Genomic DNA, 22943 nt, shown 5'->3' with positions numbered 1-22943 from the left:
AATGCCCTTTCTTTTTTTCTTCAAAAAGGAAGAGAGTAAAGTTAATTATTCAGACCATGAATATAATTCTCAAAGCCTCATAGTTCAGTAGTGTTCAAGTACTTTTTTCAGACTTTGGTCCACAAAAAAATGGTATAAAATTCTTAACTACCAGTGTAGCAGTGCAAGGTTGATTATGGAGTTATATTTTATGCTGAAAGGACTCAGGAGACAATAAGAGATGACCATCATTTAAAATTATTCTTTAAAGTTAGAAAATAAACTCCTGCTGATGCCTTAGACAGACAACTATAGTAAGATAGCAATATTTTCCTTTTCAAGTGTTGATTCAAATGTGCAATGGGGAAGCATACTCATTATTATATTCCTAAATAATATCATGGATCATATAGTGGGCTAGAGGGCAAAGAAATGGTCTCGATTTCCAAGTGGAGTGTTCATGAAATAATCTCTGAGCTCTTGCAGGTATAAAGCAGATCCTCTCACTTATATTCAATCTAGTACCTGAAGCTCCTGGAGAACTTGAAGACCCACAGCAGGTTTTCTGTGATTGTGATTTTGCTTTCTCGTGAATGACATGAAAACATATGAATGTGAGAAGACCATTGGTGCTGGGTAGAGATTGTGTCTTGTTATTATTATTATTAATATCATAACAGCCAGCTACTAGATATTTACTGCTGAAAGTAAAAATCCATGGAGGAAGGCCTATAACTCTCTTTCCCGAGATTCCCATTTTGAGGTGGGTAAACTCAACTCTAGGATTTACAGTGTAAGAAAGGCCTGAAAGCCTTGCTCTTCAAGTGGAAATGGTATATTCAAGAATGTGGGGATGTTGCCCAACGGCACCTAGGCTTTCTATTCTCCTTCACAGCCTGAAGCAAACATTGGCCTTGCAGGGTCCTCAATTCAGCAAGATCCCCCTGGAAGCTCGGCCTGGTGCCTTAATGCCTGGCTGAGCTGACAGCCAGTGTCCACTGAGCTACTGGGGCTATTTGGCCTCAGAGCCAACTTTGCAGAACCAAAAGCAAATTTGGTCACTCCTCTGGTGGGCAGCACTCAGACAACTGGGCTTCTCTGCATGTGGCCTAGATGTTTTGTCGGCCAAGTGGAAAGCAACAGGCTGGCAAAGTTAAGATGCCTTTCTCTCAGGCATGACTGCAGAAATGAACTTGTGGTGCTGACAGACCAGTCTGGACCCCTCATGGAGAGACCCAAGTACCTGCTGACAGGCTGACACCATGATTGTGATCAGGGACTGCAGCTGTGTGCCAGCCTCATGATTCCTGCTAACATTGACCTGTTCATCCCATGGTCAGGGAGCCACATCACAAGGGGCTTTGCTCTGCCTGCTCCTGACACACTGATCAGGCCTCAAACCCCTCTTGGGGCTATGGGTGGTGCATCAACACAGTTCACACTTACACTTACAAAGCAACTGATTCTGGCCATACCATTGTGACCCTGGGAGCTCATGGGTGTCATGAACCGGGCCGGCTGGACCATCTGAGTCTGACAATGGTATGCCTTTTATCAAAAACTACTCCCAAAGCACTAATTGACTGACTTAACATTCCTCATCTCCTCCTGTCCACACACCTCTCTAAGGCTCTTTGGTCTCTGAAGACAGCTGTTTCCAGAAAAAGATCAATTCCTTTCTGCATCATGATCAGGACAAAAGCAGTGAGGGATAAATGCTGTTCAATAGACCAATTCTAAAAATCCAGGGTTCTGTTCTAACATCCCTGGGGATGATGCTTCCTTCTTTCCCCAGCCAGCCTCGGAGTGTCTAGGGGAGGCAGATTTAATTCCAGTTATACCTTATGAAAATGTCTTTTCCTACTTGTATCCAGTCCGTCTGTAAAAAAGGTCTGAGTGACAATTAAAGATGATTGGGAAAGAAAGATGAAGTTAAAGCCACTGGAATGGTTCACACAGATTTTGTGGCACAGAAGGAAGAGCAAAGATCCAGGCATCTGAGGAAGGAACACCATACAACTTAAGACATTCGAGGGAGGGAGAAGAATTAATAATATCTATTCTTCAGAATTGTCCTGAATCCTTCTTCCAGGACCATGTGCATGGTCCAGCTCACCCACCAGGGAGAAGCTGAGTCTGCCATTCAGCTCCAGACACGAGAAAAGAGGGCTGGTCCCTGCCTCTGTACATCCATGCAGAGCCCCTCTGAACATCGAGGACTAGACAAGTAAATGGAACTGGGAACTATAAGGCTTACAGCCAGGGCCCACACTGTCCATCTTCCTCCTGGTGGTGTGCATCACACGAGGGGGCTCAATAACTATAAACATTTTCCTTGTTTCCTTCCAGGGTCACTGTGTGTGCCCTTGAGATGATACTTCTTAAGAGAAAGCCAGGTACTCACTTGCCTCCCTCATGCAAACATGGTGAACTGCAGATTAGGGTGGTGAATAGAGACCTACAGCATTTATGGTTTATGAAATATGTTAAATGGTACAAGAAACAAATCAACTGGATTTTGCCCTACCCCCACTGGTCAGAATAATTGAAGTGGCTTGTGAGTGGTGTCTTCATGGGGGAAATGTTTCAGAATTTGCTAGGTGAGGTGGATTTGTTCAGAGGTAATTCTTGGTGGCATTTCCACATGCTTCCGAGTATCTAATGTGGCCATCAAGATCAGAGGGCAGATTCGTTTCCTGGTCAGTATAAAATAGAGAACATCTCCCTCATTAGAAATATTCTGGGATAGTAAAGCTTTCCTTCTCCTCTCAGAGGAGATCTGCTTATAAATAATGTCTCCCTGAGGGGTAAGATTTGAGCAGGTTTACTAACAGCCTCCTTTTAAGGCCGGGGGTTCTGGCTGGTAGAAACAGTTCCTGAAGCATTCTATTTCTCAGCTTGGCACCATTTCTGTGTGCTGTATAGCCCCTACTTGGGTTTTGGGGGGAAAATACTGATGCACCTATACCATGTCTCATAAAATTTATTTCTAGAAATTTACATGAGATATGAAGACATGGAGCCACAGAAAGATGTTCATTGCAGCTTTTTCATATTATCCCCAAACTGGCACACTTGTGCTCTCTGTCATAAGAGAATATATACTCAATGTTTGGTATATTCATACAATGTTCATTAACTGCAATCAAAAGGAAAAAGCTACATTCAGGATTGTGGTTAAACTCAAAGAACATTATGTTGAGTGCAACACTGCACAAAAAGAGAATATGCTCTAAAACCTTATTTATTTAAAATTTGAAAACAAGCCAAATTAAGTTATCATGAAAAAATAAGAATAGGTCATTGCATTTGATGAGTGAGGATTAAGGATATACCAGAAAGGCAGAGGGGCCCTTTCCAGGTAATGGTCATGTTCTGTATCTTGATAGGATTTGGATTATACAGGATAATGCATCTGTCAGAACACATCAAATGATATTCCCAACTTTATTACATTTCATTGTAAATGTATCTCAAAAAATTTTTAAAGGTAAGTTGGCAATATGTTAAATGTTTATCATGTCTTACACATGATATACTCATTTAAAGTAAGGGAAATTAACAGTAGCAATAGAATTTTTAAGATATATGATATAATTCTAAATGTGTTCATATAATCATAGAAAAATCTAGAAATATATATGCCACATTTACAAAGTTCATGTTTTACAATTAAAAAGACATGCAAAGACGTGAGCATTTAAAAATACCAACTGCTATTTTAAAAGATTCAATCTAACATATATAGGTGAAATATTCTTTTTTGTTTGTTTACTTTACAAAAGGTATTAGTTGTCATGGCTGCTGTAATAAATTATCATAAAATGTGTGGCTTACAACAACACAGATTTATTATTTCATGGATCAGAAGGTCAGAAATGTAACACGAATCTCACTGGGTTAAAATCTAGGTGTCCATAGGGCTTTGTTCATTTCTGAAGGCTATGAAGAATAATCCTTTTTTTTTTCAGCTTCCAATTTATTCAGTTATTATCCCCTGTTGGCATCTTCAAGCCAGGTCATTGTAGCTCTAATTATTTCATATGTACATATCCTTCTCTGCACAGCAGAAAAAGTTTTCTGATTGTAAGAACCCATGTGGTTCGATTGGGGCTACCAAGATAATTAATCCAAGATAACCTCCCCATCTGAAGATTCCTACAACTCTCTTTCACCATGTAAAGAACCATATTACAGGTTCTAGGAATTATACAGAGTTTTGTTTCTGTTGGTACATAATTCTCAAGAACCTTAAAGATCTCTATGTATGTCGTGGAGAATTATTCCATAGACAAGAGCTCCTCCACAGATCTTTCCTACATAATTACATATCTATTTTTTAATCTTTGCTGAGAAGGCTTGGGGGACTTGTGAATCACACATTTAATTTCTTCCAAGAACCTTTTATGTGAATGAATATTCTGACCCTTTGTTATTTCTGAGGCATCAGAAAAAAAGTTATTAAGCCACATTCTTGATCACTTCTACAAAGCACACTTTCCTGACAGTGGATCTTCTAATTTTAGCATCTTTTGCAACCTGAATAAGCTAAGAATTGTTCAGATCATCAAGTCCTAATTTTTTGATGTTGTTGAGCAGTTCTTCTATGGGTTTATCTCTTTCCTCACATATTTTACTCTAAGAAACAAAAACAACAAAACAGCTGAATCTTTATCACTTGCTTACTAATATCCTTAGCTGTACACCCAAAAAATTTTGCTTTCCGCATATCTTCAGGAAGAATTTCACTAAGCTCTCTGCCTTTACTTAATAAGAATCCTTTCTCCAGTTTCCCAAAACATGTTCCTGGTTTCCTTCTCAGTTCTCACCAGCCACACCTTTAACCTCCATATTTCTACTAACATCTGTTCAGCATGACTTATGTATTCTCTAAGACAATACAGGCTTTCTCTCCCATGTTCTTCACCTCCTTCCGAGTCCTCACTAGTAGTCTTTGCACATTTCTACTAACAAACTGCCCCAGGCCATGTAGTCAGTTTCTATCATTCTACTTAAAATTCTTCTCATTGCCCAATTTATCTCTGTCCATTGCTCAATTCCTAAGCCACTTCCACCTTTTGAGGAATGTGTTATAACTGTATAATAACCAAGATTTATATTGCTCTTCTATTGCTGCTGTAACAAATGACCACAAATTTAGTGGCTTAAAACAATTCAGATTTATTATCTTACAGATATGTCAGAAGTCTGACAAGGGTCTAGACCAGTGATGGCGAACCTATGACACGCGTGTCAGGGGTGACACGCAAACTCATTTTTTTGGTTGATTTTTCTTTTTTAAATGGCATTTAAATATATAAAATAAATATCAAAAATATAAATCTTTGTTTTACTATGGTTGCAAATATCAAAAAATTTCTATATGTGACATGGCACCAGAGTTAAATTAGGGTTTTTTTAAATGCTCACATGCCGAGCTCAAAAGGTTTGCCATCACTGGTCTAGACTGACAAGGGCTAAAATAAAGGTTTCAGTGGGCTCTCATTTCTTTCTGGAGGTGATAGAGGAGAAGCTATTCCCATGACTCTTGCGACATATAACCCATATTTCTTGTTCTGCTTCCCCATCTTCACAAAGATTGAATCTCTCTGTGACTATCTTCCTCTCGCCATTATCTGAGAACAGTTCTTCACTCTAAAGCTCATTGATGATATTGGTGGCACCCAAATACCCAGGATATTCTCACCTTTCAACCACCCTAGCTTTATTATATGCGTAAAATCCCTTTTGCCATGGAAGAAAACACATTATAGGTTCTAGAGATTAGGATATAAACAGGTTTGAATAACTATCATATTATTATCACTTATTTTTTATTGTCACTTATTGTGAATCTATAATAATAAAAGCATAATATGTTAATTAGACTGGATGTCCTTCCTGATGACCTTCTGAATGAAGCCAGGGCTGCAAGGGAAGCCCGGGTCCCAGGTGCCAGAGGGAAGCCGGTGCCAGCAGCCTAGTCTTTCATGAATTTTGTCATCAGGCCTCTAGTAGTAATATAAAACTCTAGCATTAAAAAGCTCACTTTAACATCAAAATCAAGTAAAATGTAATGCGTTCTTACTTCTTTTCCTCTTGAGTTTTACCAAAGTAGAGTTGTTTCCAAGATCCACATTATCTAGAAAATAAGAGGTTGATGTAAGGAAATAAGTTACTAACTAAAAGTTGCCAATCCTAGGGACATTCATACTACAAAAGGCTTGAGTTTTTAAAGATGTTTGGACTATCCTATTCGTTTCTTCCTTCTAAAGCAGTGGTTCTCAACCTTCTTGCCCTTTAAATTCAGTTCCTCATGCTGTGACCCAACCATAAAATTATTTTTGTTGCTACTTCATAACTGGTCTATTTCTAAAGATATTTGTGTGAGAATTAAATAACACCTTATGTGCAAAAGTTTGTAGGAAAACAATATATAAATTAGTGACATGCTGGAGTATATCCATCAAAAATATGTGCTGGGTTAAGAGCAGTTGATCTGAAGTCTTTCTTACTGACAATTAAATGGCAGGATCAGTTATCTTTTAGGTCTTTCTAAGGTTGTGAAAAAAAAAATGACACTATTATCTACTAGCAGAAATACACTCTCCCTTTTTTTGGATTTTGGGTGGGACCAGGATGGAAATCACTGTATAAATACAAAATCTATCACTAATATACTAATGTAGTAAACTAGATACAGTCATTTTAAGAGTATAATTCTACTATAATCAACTATGTAAAGTCAACAGGGCTCGTTCTGTTAAACACCTCTTTATAATGAGAGATGTTTTGCCTCTATGCTGTTCCCAAAAGGGGCAGGTTGAGAAAATGCCGAGAACAGGATAGTGGGATGGACTGGACCACCTGTCACACTCTACCTGGGGTCTATGCTGCCTGTAGATCTACCCTCATGACTTGACCTTTAGACAACCTTACCTATTGTGTCACATGCTTCACTACTTTCAGTCCTTGCTTCCGGACTTTCTGGCATGTCGTTTCAGAAGCACGTAACACAGGCATACTTATCATTTCCACCTGCTGGTAGCTCTGCTCCTCGAACAAAATTGTGATTTGTGAAGACCTTTCATTTGCCCTACGGACCTTCTTTTATGTAAATTTGTTGATCCCCATTTTCTACTGATTCCTTCAAAATCTTCCATTGATCCACCCTATATTTGATTCTTCCTTTAAATCTCCTATTTTTCTCTCTTGTCTTTTCTCTTTATCAGAACTCTGTTTCTTTAAGTCATGGTTACCTTGTCCATCACAGGGTAGTGAGCTAGAGGTAAGTTCTTCAGATTCTCCTTCTCTATCCATTTGGGGAGCTTCTAGTTCACCAGATACTAAAGAAAAATAAGAAAGTTACAGTTTATGGATCCTGAGACAGTGATTAGGGAAGATTTGGTGCTCTCATGCAGCACACTGATATTCTGAGCTAAGATGGGCTGTTTCCTCAGAAAAAATATAACTGCTCCAATAATCACACTTGAGATCGCACAGAGCCATGATTTTCCTATCTTGTACACCTTATTCTGCTTCCTGTACTTTTATTTTTCTACTTGCAGCCTTAAGAGAAATAAAGATTATATTCTTTCAGGAAAAAAACTAACTGTACTTTGAGAATTGTATACGTATCTACCAGAACCACTTTTAAACTCAGGCCAATTGACTAATGACTGCTTACATCACCAACCACATCAGTTGCAGCCTTACACTTTGAAAATCAGCCAATCAGCAACAACCACACTCCATAAAGCCTGAATCTATGCCTAAATGCTAGTCTGTTTATAATCACTCCTATTTCTGAAACTCTGCAATCCCTGAACTACATGCTTCCCAAAACTCCACATAAAATCAATAGTTTCCATTTTTGAAGAAACAATGTCCAATAAGTACACTGCCTCCTCCTACTATGTGCTTGGTTAAGCAAGAAATAAGTCCCTCTTTTAGCTTCAGATATTGTATATAAATGATCCCTTCACAGTGGAGATCCCACCAAAATCACTTTAAAGCAGCAGTCCTCAACCTGTGGGTCGCAACCCCTTTGAGAGTCAAACGACCCTTTTACAGGGGTCACCTAAGACCATCGGAAAACACATATATAATTACATATTGCTTTTTGTGATTAATCGCTATGCTTTAATGATGTTCAATTTGTAACAATGAAAATACATTCTGCATATCAGATATTTACATTACGATTCATAACAGTAGCAAAATTACAGTTATGAAGTAGCAACGAAAATAATGTTATGGTTGGGGGTCACCACAACATGAGGAACTGTACTAAAGGGTCGCAGCATTAGGAAGGTTGAGAACCCCTGCCTTAAAGACTTTTGCTTAGAAAGGCCCTGTGGCACCCTTGGACCAATGGGGGTAAATCCTCAGTCTCAACAACTACTTGAGCTCTAAGCAGTTTCATGAGCTCCTATTCCTGAATTTATCTTATTATTTAATGATGTGTATGCAATTAGACGCAAAGTAATTAGTTGGACATTTGCTTTGGAGGTGTACCATTTAGCAAATATTTCGGTAATGTGCTTATTCTTTTACTACTTCATTTACTCTCTCTTGTCTATTGTAAAAGTCTTATTTCACATGTATTTGTTCTTTATTTTCCTGTGCTTCTTGAATGTTAGGAGTGATCCAAAGCAAATGGAAGGAGGCATAGACCGGATAAGTCCCTTATCCACGCCAGTCCAAGAGACTAATTAACAGGTATAGGTCCATTAGACAGTTGCCAATTTGTACAAATATATTTGGTCATTTTGTCTTGAGTCGCTCACCAAACTTTTCATGAAGGCACTTGACATTCTGTCAAATGGTAAAGAAAATAATTTTGTTTAACACATAATCTAAGGTCAATTATTATCATATAATTGACCATATGTCTCTTTTAAATCTCTGCTTAGTAGATGAGCTCAGTACTCTATTTACATGCAGTACACCATTCACACTTATGATTGCATGTTGTGGCCTCCTTGCTGTTTGTCATGAGCTTGTCTTTGCCAAAGCTACTATCTCCCACTGGCAGAACTCCACTTCCTTTTTGTACTCTCACTGTGATTCTAACTGTGGCACATCCTATATAATAAAAGGGTAATATGCAAATTGACCCAATAGCAGAACGACCGGTCACTATGACACGCACTGACCACCAGGGGCAGATGCTCAACATATGAGCTGCCCTCTGATGGTCAGTGCACTACCACAGGAGGAGCTCTGCTCAGCCACAAGCCAGCTGTCGGCTGTGAGTGCAGTGGTGGTGGCGGGAGCCTCTCCCACCTCCTGGGCAGCACTAAGGATGTCTGACTGTGGCTTAGGGGAGCAGCCCTAAGCCACAGTAGGACATCCCCTGAGGGCTCCCAGGCTGCCAGAGAGATGTCTGACTGATGGCTTAGGCCCCATCCCCTGGGGAGCAGGACTAAGCTGGCAAGTGGACATCCCCCGAGGGGTCCTGGACTGCGAGAGGGCGCAGGCCAGGCTGAGGGACCCCATCCCCACTGCCGAGTGCACAAATTTTCATGCACCAGACCTCTAGCATCTTAATAAATGACAAAACTTCACAGACAATGACTTTGGGTTTCAGTTGGGAAACAATCTCCCCTTCCTTACCTGGCTCACGTCTGAGTGGGGAGCTCAAGTCTTCCTCAAGCTCTTCTCCATCACAGGGCTCCCAAGAGGCATTATTGTCCACTGCAGAAAGAGTTGAACTCCCTCAGAGGTCTCAGTACACAATGAGGAGGAATGGGACAGCTGCTCCAAGGACCTCACCTGAGATCCAACCAAGCCCTGGTCTGCCTCTGTTCCCATCTCATTCACCCCCCTTTCCTGCTCTCTGCTTCTCAGTTACCTATAGACCTGTCTCCAGACATTTCTCCTCTGCACGAGGGGTATATTTGTGCATCTTTGATTTTGTGGGCTCTGTTCCCACTGACTTCTATCTCGTTAATTTTCTATCTTCTTTTTTCCTCAATGGTGATCTTGATCTCTTCTTTTGAGCTTATTTTCTCTAGTTCTGTTCTCCCAGGTCTCTCCAATCCCTACACCAGAATCTAGTCCTTGGCTCACTGTCTGGATTTCTTCCCTCCCTATTGACATGCTTTATTTGTGAAGTAGAAGTGTCTCTGCATCAAGCCTTGTTCTTTCCCTGGGAGCCTGCAAGTTCCCCTTCGGAATCCAACTGTGTCACCACATTAACCCCCACCAGCCTCACACAGCCATCACTTGTAGTGAAATACTTGGGACATGGGTCTCTGCTCATCCTCCTACTTTGATCTTGGGGGAAACAAGTATCCCATTTCCTTATCTCTAAGGAGGGACAGTAACAGTTTCCCTGGTTAAGTCCTAAAGTTTTGTGAGGAAGTCACATTTGCCCAAGTACTTTGAAAGAAAGAAGTGCTATGTAATCCAATAATTTTATGAAGAATATGTGGAAGAAAAACTGTAATTTAATTTTGAGACTCACTGGTTCTTTTTTTTAACAAGCAGATCTCAGAACCATGTTTCTTTTGAAGCCTACCCAAGGTTACAGCAACATACAAATATACTAAATAAACACTACAGTTTAATACTTTATATAGAAAATAAAGGTGGGCAGGGTTAAAATTACAGTATTGAGTCTTTTGTATCAACAAGAATAAAGAATGTGAAAAATGAGATCTTCCCTTGTTATTCATCTACCACAAAATGAGTAGGTAACACACCTATTCTAACACTAAGGGCCCTGCTGTTCAGCTCTGGATTTAGCCTCCTGACACGCTGCAGCCAAAGGCTAGCAATGCCCCCTTCCTTACCTGGCTCACATCTGGGTGGGGAGCTAAAGTTTTCCTCGAGCTCTTCTCCATCACAGGGCTCCCAAGAGGCAATGCTGTCCTCTGCAGAAAGAATTGAACTTCATCAGAGGTCTCCATATACAACCAGGGGGAATCATGGCAATAAAACTCAATAGTGAACATGTGGGAAGCTCAGGTATCCCCTAATTGGGACTGTCCATGTCCCAGACCATCCTGGTCTGCCCTTTGCATTCACCTGTCTTGAAGATCGGCCCTCCTCTATCACTGTCCCCAGAGGCTGAGAACCATCCACTGTCTCCTCCATCAGTACATCTAATCTTCTACTTCTTTCCCAGCTCCATTGCCTTTGCACATTGTTTCCGTCTCTGCACTGTTTCCTGCTGCCAGTGTCCCTAGATGCTTCTAGTTGTTCATGATGTGTTTCTGTTTCCCCTGCTCCTATATCTTTTTCTCTTGAGCTCCTGACACTGCTCTTTGTTGACTTTTCTCATCTCACTTATCTCCATCTCACTCTCTTTTAGGAAAGGCATCCTTGACATAATATAATATAACCATATCAGGGAATGGGATAAGGAACAGAATAAGCCAAGGCAATACCACCAAACAAAAGAAGAGTTGTTCAAAGGCCCACATATAAAAGAAATATCAGAGCATTGCAATAACTGAAAAGATTTATACTTTCACTAGAGATGAGGCAGAAGTCATAAGTTAGAGCCCCATGATGAATGGAAGGCAAAGAAATCCCCAGGAAGAAGGAAAACTGATTTAATCTAAGGGCAACAAAGGTCACCAGGTTTATGTGGGAGAATAATATTATCTGATTTACATCTTGCAAATAGCAATCATGCTAATGTGAAGAAAATGGGTGGGCTGGGAGCAAGAGAAATGGGAAACTCCACACCCAGATGTGAGCCAGGTAAGGAAGAGGGGAATCCAACCCTGGAGAAGGAGGAGTTTCTGTCTTACAAAATAAAATGTTGGTTTTAGTCTTAGAAGTGTCAGTTCCTGAAAGACATACAAATGGACAAGGTCTTGGGATAAATGCCATCAGTTCATAGATTGATAACCTTGGGAGACAGGTCTGCTTAGCAGACATGCTCTTCAGACTCACTCTGCTACTGGAGAGTAGCTGAGGGTGCCAGGGAGAAGAGCATTATTCTGAGTATGTTATGGGCACTACACTACCTGGGGAGACCTTAATCTGAAAACTCACTACTGCCATGCCCACTTTTGCTGGAAGATGCTTCTCTCTAGTGACTTGTACTTGAGCCTTACAGGATTCCAACTCCTCTCCTTTGCTCCTTATATAGCAGTTTTCACTCTTCGTTGATTCTAAAACTATTTTGATAGAACTCTTTCTCTCACGTAGTTCCCTTTGTGCTTCCTTCCACATTACTTTATCATTATTTTGGGTATTTATTAGCCTCTCTATGTAATTTTTCTGGTTTTTATCTCTGTATCTGATTTCTTTATTGAAATTATACCTTTTCTACTTTGTCTGCCACTTTCTTCTTTTCTATCTCTGAGTCTGGATGCCTCTAAAAATTTCCATTATCCTATCTAATAAAGAGGTAAGATGCAAATTGACCATCACTCCAACACACAAGATGCCCACCCCCCCCCATGTAGACACAAGATGGCTGGCAGGGGAGGGCAGTTGTGGGGCATCAGGCCTGCAGGGGAGAGCTATTGGCAGTGACCAGGCCTGTAGGGGAGGACAGTTAGGGGTGACCGGGCTGGCAGGTGAGCAGTTAGGCATCAATCAGGCTGGCAGGGGAGTGGTTAGGAGGTGATCAGGCTGGCAGGCAGAAGTGGTTAGGGGAAATCAGCCAGAAATCCAGGATTGTGAAAAGGATGTCCGACTTCTGGTTTAGGACCCAGACTGGAGAGGGTGCAGGCTGGGTTGAGGGACATACACATACACCATGCACGAAACTTGTGTACCGGGCCTCTAGTTTTATATATTTTCCTCATTCTCACAGGTCCCTTCTCCCAAACTGACAACAATTCTTCCATTTCACATGGACCACAATGCCAGAGAGCCTTCCCTAATCAGTCTAAAGAGCCTTTCTAAATTGCAAGCCTCTCAATCATTCACAAAACTTATTTCTGTGTTCCTGGTATTTCCAGAAGTAGGCTGAAAATGATCTCCTTACCTGATTTGCCATAACCTGCTGCTATCTGCATTTTGCATGCATTTAATGAAATTGTCCAGGCAAAGGCCCCAGCCTACCTTTGGCATATTCTGTCTTTCTCTGTTCTCCATGACTCATAGTTTGGAGAAAGCAAAGCAACCCCATCTGTAGGAATGTGAATATGAGGACGAAGATGGGAGTTTGGGGAAAAGGGGAGATTTTTTTCCCCTGCTGACCAGAAGACAAAGATATATTAAGGAAGCTGGGAATTTAAATCATAATTACCTTCTCCCTCAGCAGGTTGTAGTCTAAGTACCTTCTGTACTTCTCCATTAGTCATTTCTGAAGCTTTGAGATCACAGGTCACTGCAGAGAAACAAGAACATGATGGACCCTGGAGGGCGATCAGAAACAGACCTCAGGGTGTTTGTGCCCACCATGATGAGGAAGTGGTGAGTCTTCCCCAAACACAGGTCCTGAGAGCCATGCCATCTTGTTCTGCTTTTTTGCCATCATATGACACCTCCTTCTCTCTGATTCTGTGTCCTTCCTACAGCTCTGCATCCATGCATTACTGCACCTCACTGTGCATTGTTTTAATAGTCAGCTTCTCCTCCGCATCTCTTCTTTTTGGGTCTAGTTTTTGGCTTTTGTTTTTTCAGGGATAGCATGTCATTCCTTCAATTATGTTTTCTATCTCTCTGATTCCAGATCTCTCTTAGCCCAGGTGGTTGGAGCATTCCTATGCTCTCTCAGGGGTTTCCCTACCCTACCCGATAACATTATTATTTTTCCTTAATTAAGGTCTTACATTGGAATCTGGGTGTACTACATGGGAACCTGCAGAATTCCTAGACTTCCTGATTCTCTTCTGACCGCCCCTGAACACCTGCGGGCTTCCCTAAACTGTCACCCTCGGTGACACACCAGGAACTCTTGTGCCACTCTTCCTTTTCTACTTTGACCTTAAAAACTGACCTGCATGACTTTCTGTGCTTTATATTTCCTTGTCCATAAAATAGAATTACAATAATTTGCATGTCTGTGTCTTAGGTTTTGTAAAGGTTAAAGGTCTTGTACAATCCAATAATCTGACAGAGACTATCAGAAACCTTGCATCCTTGTCTTGCACACCTGTTCTTTCTCATTTTCACCCTTTCCACCTGTCTCTGCTTCTCCTATTTCTACCTCTGATTCTTGCTGATGGAATCTCTTGGCACTTCTCTTTGTCCCAATTTGTTTCTTTTACCATGTCTGTTCCCACCTCTCTATTTTCCCTCCTGCTTCCCTAAGCCGTGTGTTATGTCTTTTCCCATCTGATTCTGCAGCTTTCCAGAACTATCAGTCAGAAAAGGCACCTTTGAGATAATATGTAATTTCCACATAAATTTATCGAATTAATGAGCAGAATGGAAAGCAGAGTGGGGCAAAAAAAAACCAACACTGGTTCCCGGCACAGCGCTACACATGTGCAAAGGCTCAGATGAGAAAGAGTAGTCAAAAAATCAAAATTCCCGGCATTTACCCAAAGGTTTGAAGTGATAGCAGGAGAGGCAGGAAAGGAGAAGAAAGAATTGGTCTTTCTCTGTACCAGTGGTTCCCCACCTTTTTTTGGGCCATACCCTATCTAAGCATCTGTAAAATCCTAATGCCTCTCCTGTGACCTATGATTCTTATTATTCAAAAAGTGAACTATTCACATGGAGGAAACCTAAAAGTCCATTAACTTGGTCTAAACAAGCTTCCAAAAAACATGGCATCCATGAAAGAGAAAAATAAAAGAACAAAAGGAAAGTTGAAGTACTGAGGAAGAAATCACTAAGAAATTGTTTTAAATAATAATATGAAGTGATATGAAAAAATAGCAAATAAAGTTTCAAAACATAATAGAGAACTGAAATGCATAAAAATGTCACAATATATATTTATATACTGTATATGAGGCCCCAGGAACCATAAGAAATGCATAAACTTCACTGTTAATAACTCACTTTCAATTGCCCCCCTTATAAAATTGCCCCCCTGTGGGGCGTGTGCCCCAGGTTGGGAACCACTGCTCTATAATGACAAGAAAGTCAAGCTTTAATTACAAAATAGAGCATTTAAATACTAATTACCGTCTCCATCATAAGGCAGTAATTTGGGCATTTCTTCTATTTCTCCTCTTTCATCCATTTGTAGATCAACAAGTTCCAAGGGCACTAAAGAGAGAAACAGGACCATGATGAACAATTGAGAGTCACCTGAACTCTACCTCGGCGTGGTCATGTCCAGAGTGCATCAGAGCTCTGATGTTCAGAGCGTGGGAGAACTGATCCTTGGGGATAAAAGTATGTTGCACCAAACAAACTTTGCTCTGCACCCCTGAGCACTTTGCTAGGCCTGTTTCCCCTTTCTCCTCTTTTTTATCCCTCTGACCCTATTTCTACACATTGCTGCATCTGCACGACGAGGCTATTTGTGGATCCCTTTGCCTATAACTTTCTATCCCTGACTTCTACCATCTCTGCATTTCTGTCTTCTTCCTCCATGATATTCTTCAGCTTTTTGCTCCATTGTAGTTCTACTTATTCTTTTAACTCACTTCCTCTTTGTTTTTCCTATACATAGTATTTCATTATTCCCATTCAATCCCTAAAGAGTGAGTTTAAAATTCTCTTTCTTCCCAAACTCTAAACTGGTAGTATTTAGATTTCATATACATTTAGATCAAATTCAGCTTAGTTAGACAACTCCATTGGATTCTACAAATCTACATATTTATTATTTTGTGCTCTTCAATTGTCCTCCCAGGAGACCCTTCATTAAAGTGCTTACTCCTCCTTTCCTCCTTGCCTCCACATGCCCAGGGAGAACAACCAGAGAGAAAGAGAAAAAGTGTGAGCTTATGTCTGAGGGAAGGAAGGGGAGCTGCCCTTGTATACAGAAAGTCAAACAAATATAGTGAGGTATTTAGTCATTTACAGCATGATTACCTCCCCCATCGACTGGAAGCAGTTTTGGGATCTCTTCAGAATCACCTCCACTAGTCCTTTGGAGAGCTTCGTGCTCACAGGAAACTGAAGAGAAACACGGAAATGACCAACCAGTCATGGTGACCTGGGCATAGACTCAGAGAGCTCAGCTGAATTCTGGTGTTCAGCACTCAGGTGAGCTTCTCCTTGGGCATAAGGTATAGTTGCTCCTATAGCTTTACTTTACCTCTTTTCCTTTGTGTTTTCCCTCAGTCACCTCATTTTCTGTCACCACACACTTTGCTTCTGAACCATGAAGGATTGCTCACCTCCTTGACTTTCTGGCTTTCCTCTCAGTCCTTTATTTCTTCATTGCTCTTTATCACTTTTCCAGCTCATGGCTCCCTTTTCCTTTTTAGCTCTCTTGCATCCCTCATGGCAAGTTCCTTCCTACCATCTTTTTCTGCTTTTCCCTGTTCTTGCCAACAAAATATACTTGTTGAATGACAGTCTCTTTGCATCAGGCTCTGTTTCACTCCCTTGGTACCTGCAGACCTTATGGGTTCTCCTAAATGAACTCAGCACAGATGACCCTGGTTGCCCTGACCCTTTGTCAGCCCCACATGACCATAACCACATGGAGTCTAGTCCACCAAGTTGCTTGACTAATTTGAAATAGTAAAAGGCCCTTCTATGTTTCAGATAAAATGACATCTTGTTTGCCCAAGTTCTTTGAAAAATTAAATAACATAATGCAAAACTTTTGATAAAAATTATAATTTAGATTTGAGGGCAATTGATCTGAAGGACCATGTTTCTTTTGAGGGTTTTCCAAAGTTAGGCACAAAATAATCTTATATAATAAAAGTCTAATATGCTAACTGTCTAGTTGCTCGGTCATCCATTCAACCAATCAGAGTGTAATATGCTACTGATATGCTAAGGCCGCTCAACCACTCCCTATGATGTGCACTGACCACCAGGGGGCAGACAGTTGACCAATTGATCAGTTGCTATGACATGCACTGATGACCAGGGGGCAGATGCTCTAACCAATAGGTTAGCTTGCTGCTGGGGTCCGGCTGATCAGGACTGAGGGAGATGGGCCAGACACACCCTGGAGCCCTCTTGCAGTCCCTCCCCAGCTGGCCAACCTCTTGCGTCCCTCCCCAGCCCCAATCATGCACCAGTGGGGTCCCTTGGCATGGCCTGTGCCCTCTCACAATCTGGAACCCCTCAGGGGATGTCAGAGAGCTGGTTTCGGCCTGATTCCACAGGCAGGCCGAGGGACCTTCTGGTGCATGAATTCATGCCCCGGGCCTCTAGTAAAATTATAAACAAAAAGAATAATACTTAGTTTTTATTCTGTAGGGAAGAGAAAGGGTGGGTAGGTATAAATTCAAGTCTTTAGTATTCATAGATATAAAAAGCACCTTCTTTCTTTACATATTTGCACTAGAATATACATTTAGAAACATTAATATGACTCATGAAGTGTTATGGCACACTGAATCTTTTGGCAGTGGAGTGTGTTCACAATTTGACGCATCAGGAAATGCCACTTCTGAAGTTAGCCACCTGCAGCCCAGAGCTGCCAATTTCCCCTTTCTTACCTGATTCATGTCTCCGTGGAGAGCTCAAAGCTTCCTGGGGCTCTTCTCCACCACAGGTTACACAACAGGCCTTTCTGTCCTCTTCAGAAAGAATTGAAATCCCACTGGCATCTCAATTTATGACCAAGAAGGAATCACCACAAGAAAATAACGAGAAAACCAAGAAGGCTGATAATCTGGAATGCCCCATTCTGCAAAATGACCCGACCTAAAGGTTAACTTTGCTTCAGTAGTTTTCCTACAGATTGAGACTGATTCACTCATCATGGGGAAAAGTTCTCATTCTCTTTATCTTCCCTTCCCATTTCATTCTGTACATTTTATCAAGATCTGCCTGTTTCTGCTGGTGTCTCTTGGAGCTTCTCTTTCTCTTGGTGTCTTTCTCTCCTCTGCTCTGCTCCTTTTGTCTCTTGCTTTCTGTGATACTGCTCTTTCTCTCCTACTTTTGTCTTGCAATTGTTCTTTCTACCTTTCTCTCTCTCTAAAAAATAAAATAAAATAAAATAAAGTCTTCTCTGAGAGAGTCTGTTTTAAACAAGTTTTAACCAGACTAGAAAGGGTAATTGGATGGTAGTGGAACAAAAAGACTGTTCTAAAAAGACATATGAGAAGGCTCAGAAATGAAAGAAAAATTTAACAATTAAAATGATTTGGAAAGAAGGTTTTTGCTATGTTGAATAGTGTAGGAGGCAGGTAATGAGGCTGGGGAAATAGGCAGTGGCTCATTGTGAATGACTCTGGATGCCGCTGAAATACTTTCTTAATCTTCATCTATTAATAAGGTAAGTACAAAAATAATACAATCTAATTTTTATTTTCAAATGTTCTATCTAGCTAAAATGTAAAGAACTTATTTCATGGGAGCAAGATTAGAAAGAGGAGATGAGCAGGTGGCTGTTGTTCTGAGAACCATGACTCAGATCTGGATTAGAGACTTGTGCATGGGGATGTGAGAGAAGGACAGGTGGGAGATATTCTGGAAATCAAATGACTAGGTTAAGCGGGACACGAGCAGTCATGGTGGCTCCTAGGTTTGAAAAACCATGGGACCATAATGATCCCTTACTGAGAGAAGAATGCTGAGCAGGGCTTAGGTCAGGGCTTAGATCTTTGCTATGGAATCATGTGCACTAATAAATGTTACAAAGAGAACTCTTTTAATACATCCTGACAGCTACAGGAAAAAATTATATTCCTAAAATATGAGAATCTAATATATTACTTTATTTCGAGTCTGACTATACAAGAGAATTTTAAAACATAAATACCAGACTTTTAAAAAATATTTTATTGTTTTTTTTACAGAGAGGAAGGGAGAGGGATAGAGAGTTAGAAACATTGATGAGAGAGAAACATTGATCAACCTCCTGCACACTCCTCACTGGGTATGTGCCCACAACCAAGGTACATGCCCTTGACTGGAATCGAACCTGGAACCCTTCAGCCACAGACTGACACTCTATCCACTGAGGCAAACTGGTTAGGGCCAGACTTTAATTTTGTCAGATTCAGTTCCTTTGCTAGATCCTTAAGCCAGCAATGCCACTATTCAAATTCATATTTTGGAATTTCTGAGTCAGTCATAAAAACCAATCTTTTTTTTAAATATATTTTATTGATTTTTTTACAGAGAGGAAGAGAGAGAGATAGAGAGTTAGAAACATCGATGAGAGAGAAACATCGATCAGCTGCCTCCTGCACCTCCCCGACTGGGGAAGTGCCCACAACCCAGGTACATGCCCTTGACTGGAATCGAACCCGGGACCTTTCAGTCCGCAGGCCGACGCTCTATCCACTGAGTCAAACCGGTTTCGGCAAAAACCAATCTTATTTTGTATGTTTTACTTCTGTACTTTATTATTTCATGTTTTATTGATTTTAAAGAGAGAGAGAGAGAAAGAGAGAGAGAGAAGGAAAGGGAGTGAGGAAGAACCAAGATGGCGGCATAGGTAAACACCTGTACTTGCTGCCTCCCACAACCACATCAAAATTACAACTAAAATACAGAACAACTATCATCCAGAACCACGGGAAAGCTGGCTGAGTGGGAGTATTACAACTAGAGAGGTAAAGAAGAAAGTACACTGAGACTGGCTAGAGGTGAGGAGGCGTGAAACAGGTTGATCTGACACCTGGTTGTGCTGCTTCTTTAATAGGGAAGGAGATGACCTCTTCAGAGGCTGCCTGGAGGAGCAAGGGATCCCACCCCCACACCAGAGCTCCAGCCCAAGGTCCCAGAACTGGGGAAAGAAGTCCCTGCCGTCCTTAAGAACTATGGGCTGTAAAAACCAGTGCGGATTGGGGCTGAGTGATACACAGGCTGCTGGAGACCCAGCTGCTCCTCTTAAAAGGCTGGCACCATGAACTGAATTTACAAGTTCCCACTTCTTCTGAGCTCCAGTGCTGGGCAAGGCTCTAGGGGCCCCAGACACATATGGGGAGAAACTGGATTGTCTGGACAGGAACTTGGGGGTGGCTTTCTTCCAGACGGAAGTGCTCGAAGCGGTCATTGTTCCCATGCTGGGACCTCCCTGATGCATGGCTGACTGGCAGCCATTTCTGTTTGCTCTGCCCTGGTGATTTCCTGAGACCCTACCCTACCCAATTTATAACCCCACCCAAGCTGTGAGCAGTGGCTTTTGTATATGAATGGCCTGTCCTTTCTCAGGCAAAAAACCTGTTAAACAAGCTGCAACTGGGTCAAGGAGCCCAAAACCTATCCATAAAAGGCCAAAAACCAGCACCAGCACCAGCCTGCCTTGCTTCACAGCTGGGCCTCGTCCAGCCACTTCCAAACCCGATACAAAGAGGAGGAATCTGCAAATCTCTCTGTAGCTCCTGCTGGATGGCCCCAGACAGTAGCTGACTTTACATCTCCCTGGAGATCCAAGAGCCAGTATACCAGTGGTCAGTGTGAGACCATACCAGATTACAACTCTTCACATCCATAAGCAACACACTCAAGGGGCAGACTCAGTGAGCCAAAGCCCCATTGAAGCAAGTCCTGCTCCATAGGGTGACTCCTGTACAGCAGCTCTCCCACAGCTGTAATCACAGCTGGTCCCCACAGCCAACTGGCCTGGAAGTCAATTCCTCCCAGTAACACCAACAGCAATCAAAGCTCAACTACAACAAAACTGTGCACACAGCCCACAAAGGAGTGCACCAAGACTGTCTACCTCAGGTGATTGGGGAGGCTGAGCCACTGGGTCTATAGGACACCTACTACACAGGGCCACTCTATCAACTCAAGGAGACTTAGCAGCTACCCAATACATAGACACAAACACAGGGAAGCAGCCACATTGTGGAGACAAAGAAACATGTCACAAATAAAAGAAATGGAAGAAAGCAAACTACTCGATATAGAGTTCAAAATCACAGTTATAAGGTTACTCAAGAATCTTCTAGAAATCTCTGAGGAACTTAGTGAGAATGCCAAAAAAATGGAAAAGGACCAGTCAGAAATTAAGCATATACTGACTGAAATAAAGAGAACTAAAGGACTTCATCACCACCAAACCAGGATTATATGAAATGTTGAAGGGTATTCTTTTTGTTTTTTTAAACCAATATGTATTTCAAATTTACTTAGCTGAATTGTTTTTTCTTTTTTATATTTCTTTATTGATTTCAGAGAGGAAGGGAAAGGGAGGAGAGATAGAAGCACCAATGATGAGAGAGAATCATTGATCGGCTACCTCCTACATACCCCCTACTGGGGATCGAGCCCACAACCCAGGCATGTGCCCTCGGCTGGAATCGAACCTGGGTCCCTTCAGTCAGCAGGCAGACCCTCTATCCACTGGTCCAAGCCGGGTAGGGCTGAAGGGTATTCTATAATAAGAGGAAGAAGAAAAAGTTAAAGATAAAAATTATGAACAACAAAGTGACAACAAATACATATCTGTCAACAAGTGAATCTAAAAGTTAAATGAATAAAAAATCTGATGAACAGAATAAACTGGTGAATGGAATAAAATCAGGGGCATGGAAATGGAACAAACTGATGATTCTCAGAGGGAAGGGACTGTAGAGGGTATGTGGGAAGAGATTAGACAAAGATCTTATATGCATGTATGCATTACCTATGGACAAGACAATAGGTGGCGAGGGCCTGGGGTGGGGTGGGAACCGGGTGGAGGGAAGCTATGGGAAGAAAAAAAGAGGGACATCTGTAATAATCTCAACAATAAAGATTAATTTAAAAAAAAAGAAAAGGGGAGGGAGAGAGAGAGAAACATGGATAAGAGAGAGTTCACTCTGTACTTTAAATGAGCAAAAACTGTCCCCCTTTTCATCAATGCTATTATTCTGAATAAATTTTCCACTTTAAATCAACTAAATTCTAAAAGGGAGAGAATTCATCAGGAATTTGAAAACTGAAGTTTTAGAAATATTTTGCATAAAGGCTGTATCATTGGAATTAGTGGGAAGGTTTACTTGTTATTTTGAGGCTACAGCAGTCATTTAATGTTTATGATTAGATTAGTCTTGCAGTCATACCTTATAATTCTTAACATCTCAAAAAAATAGTAAGTGAGAAGCTTTGAGTGCCAGCAAAGCCATTTTGTCATTCCATAAATCAACATTAAACCTAACATTCCATTCCTCTATCTGTAAAACTTTCACATTTTTCTTTTCTCATATTTCTTTTAAATAAAATTTCTCTTTATTAGTCTATATGTTTTCAGGTCTAGAATTGCCTCATTTAAGGTTCTTGAAAAAATTCAAGTGCAGATCTCTATCAGATCCCTGGTCCTCAGGTCCATGGGTAAATGGAATCTGAGATAACCTGGGTGGAGATTTGGAATATTCAGGAAAAGCCAGTTGCAATCTGAGTAGTTTGCAAGGGCAACTGTGATAATTAAGGACAGTTCCATCTGAAACCTCACAGCTAATGTGGTCAACTCTTGTACCCAAAGATGCTTATACCTCAAACCTACTATGTCCTAGTCCAGTGATGGCAAACCTATGACACGCGTGTCAGAGGTGACATGCAAACTCACTTTTTTTGGTTAATTTTTCTTTGTTAAATGGCATTTAAATATATAAAATAAATATCAAAAATATAAATCTTTGTTTTACTATGGTTGCAAATATCAAAAAATTTCTATATGTGACATGGCACCAGAGTTAAAAGTTAGGGTTTTTCAAAATGCTGACACGCCGAGCTCAAAAGGTTCGCCATCACTGTCCTAGTCTGTGCCTCTCTTTCCATTACCCTCTTTCACTCTCAACCTATTTTCCATCCATTTTCCTTTCATTCTTTTTCCACATGTTGCCTTTGTACTTCTCCCCAACTTTCCCTATTTCTTAGTATTTCTTTTCTTCTCCATCTATCCCTTTCTAGATGTTTTTCTCTCCATTTTGATCTCTTATCATTGAACAAAAATTATTTGCTTATCTGTCCTATGATGTCTTATACTTTTTCCTTTTTCATCTATCTCTGACTTTACCTTG

General features: G+C 41.0%; 1 protein-coding gene across 1 annotated transcript in view; it reads right to left on the bottom strand.

Annotated features, from left to right (window-relative positions):
- The window catches only part of LOC102760145 (nuclear body protein SP140-like protein), a 64177-nt gene that overhangs the window by 24764 nt on the left and 16470 nt on the right, over positions 1-22943 (bottom strand). Inside the window, 9 exon segments of the mRNA XM_015561802.1 lie at positions 6068-6121; positions 6919-7035; positions 7239-7325; positions 9598-9678; positions 10779-10859; positions 13199-13279; positions 15031-15114; positions 15889-15972; positions 17481-17591. Coding sequence (XP_015417288.1) covers positions 6068-6121; positions 6919-7035; positions 7239-7325; positions 9598-9678; positions 10779-10859; positions 13199-13279; positions 15031-15114; positions 15889-15972; positions 17481-17591 — 780 coding nt within the window.

This window comes from Myotis davidii, unplaced genomic scaffold, assembly GCF_000327345.1.
Source record: "Myotis davidii unplaced genomic scaffold, ASM32734v1 scaffold370, whole genome shotgun sequence".
Taxonomy (NCBI): Eukaryota; Metazoa; Chordata; class Mammalia; order Chiroptera; family Vespertilionidae; genus Myotis; species Myotis davidii.
The sequence above is the reverse complement of the archived record's forward strand: the minus strand, read 5'-3'. Positions and strand labels throughout refer to the sequence as shown.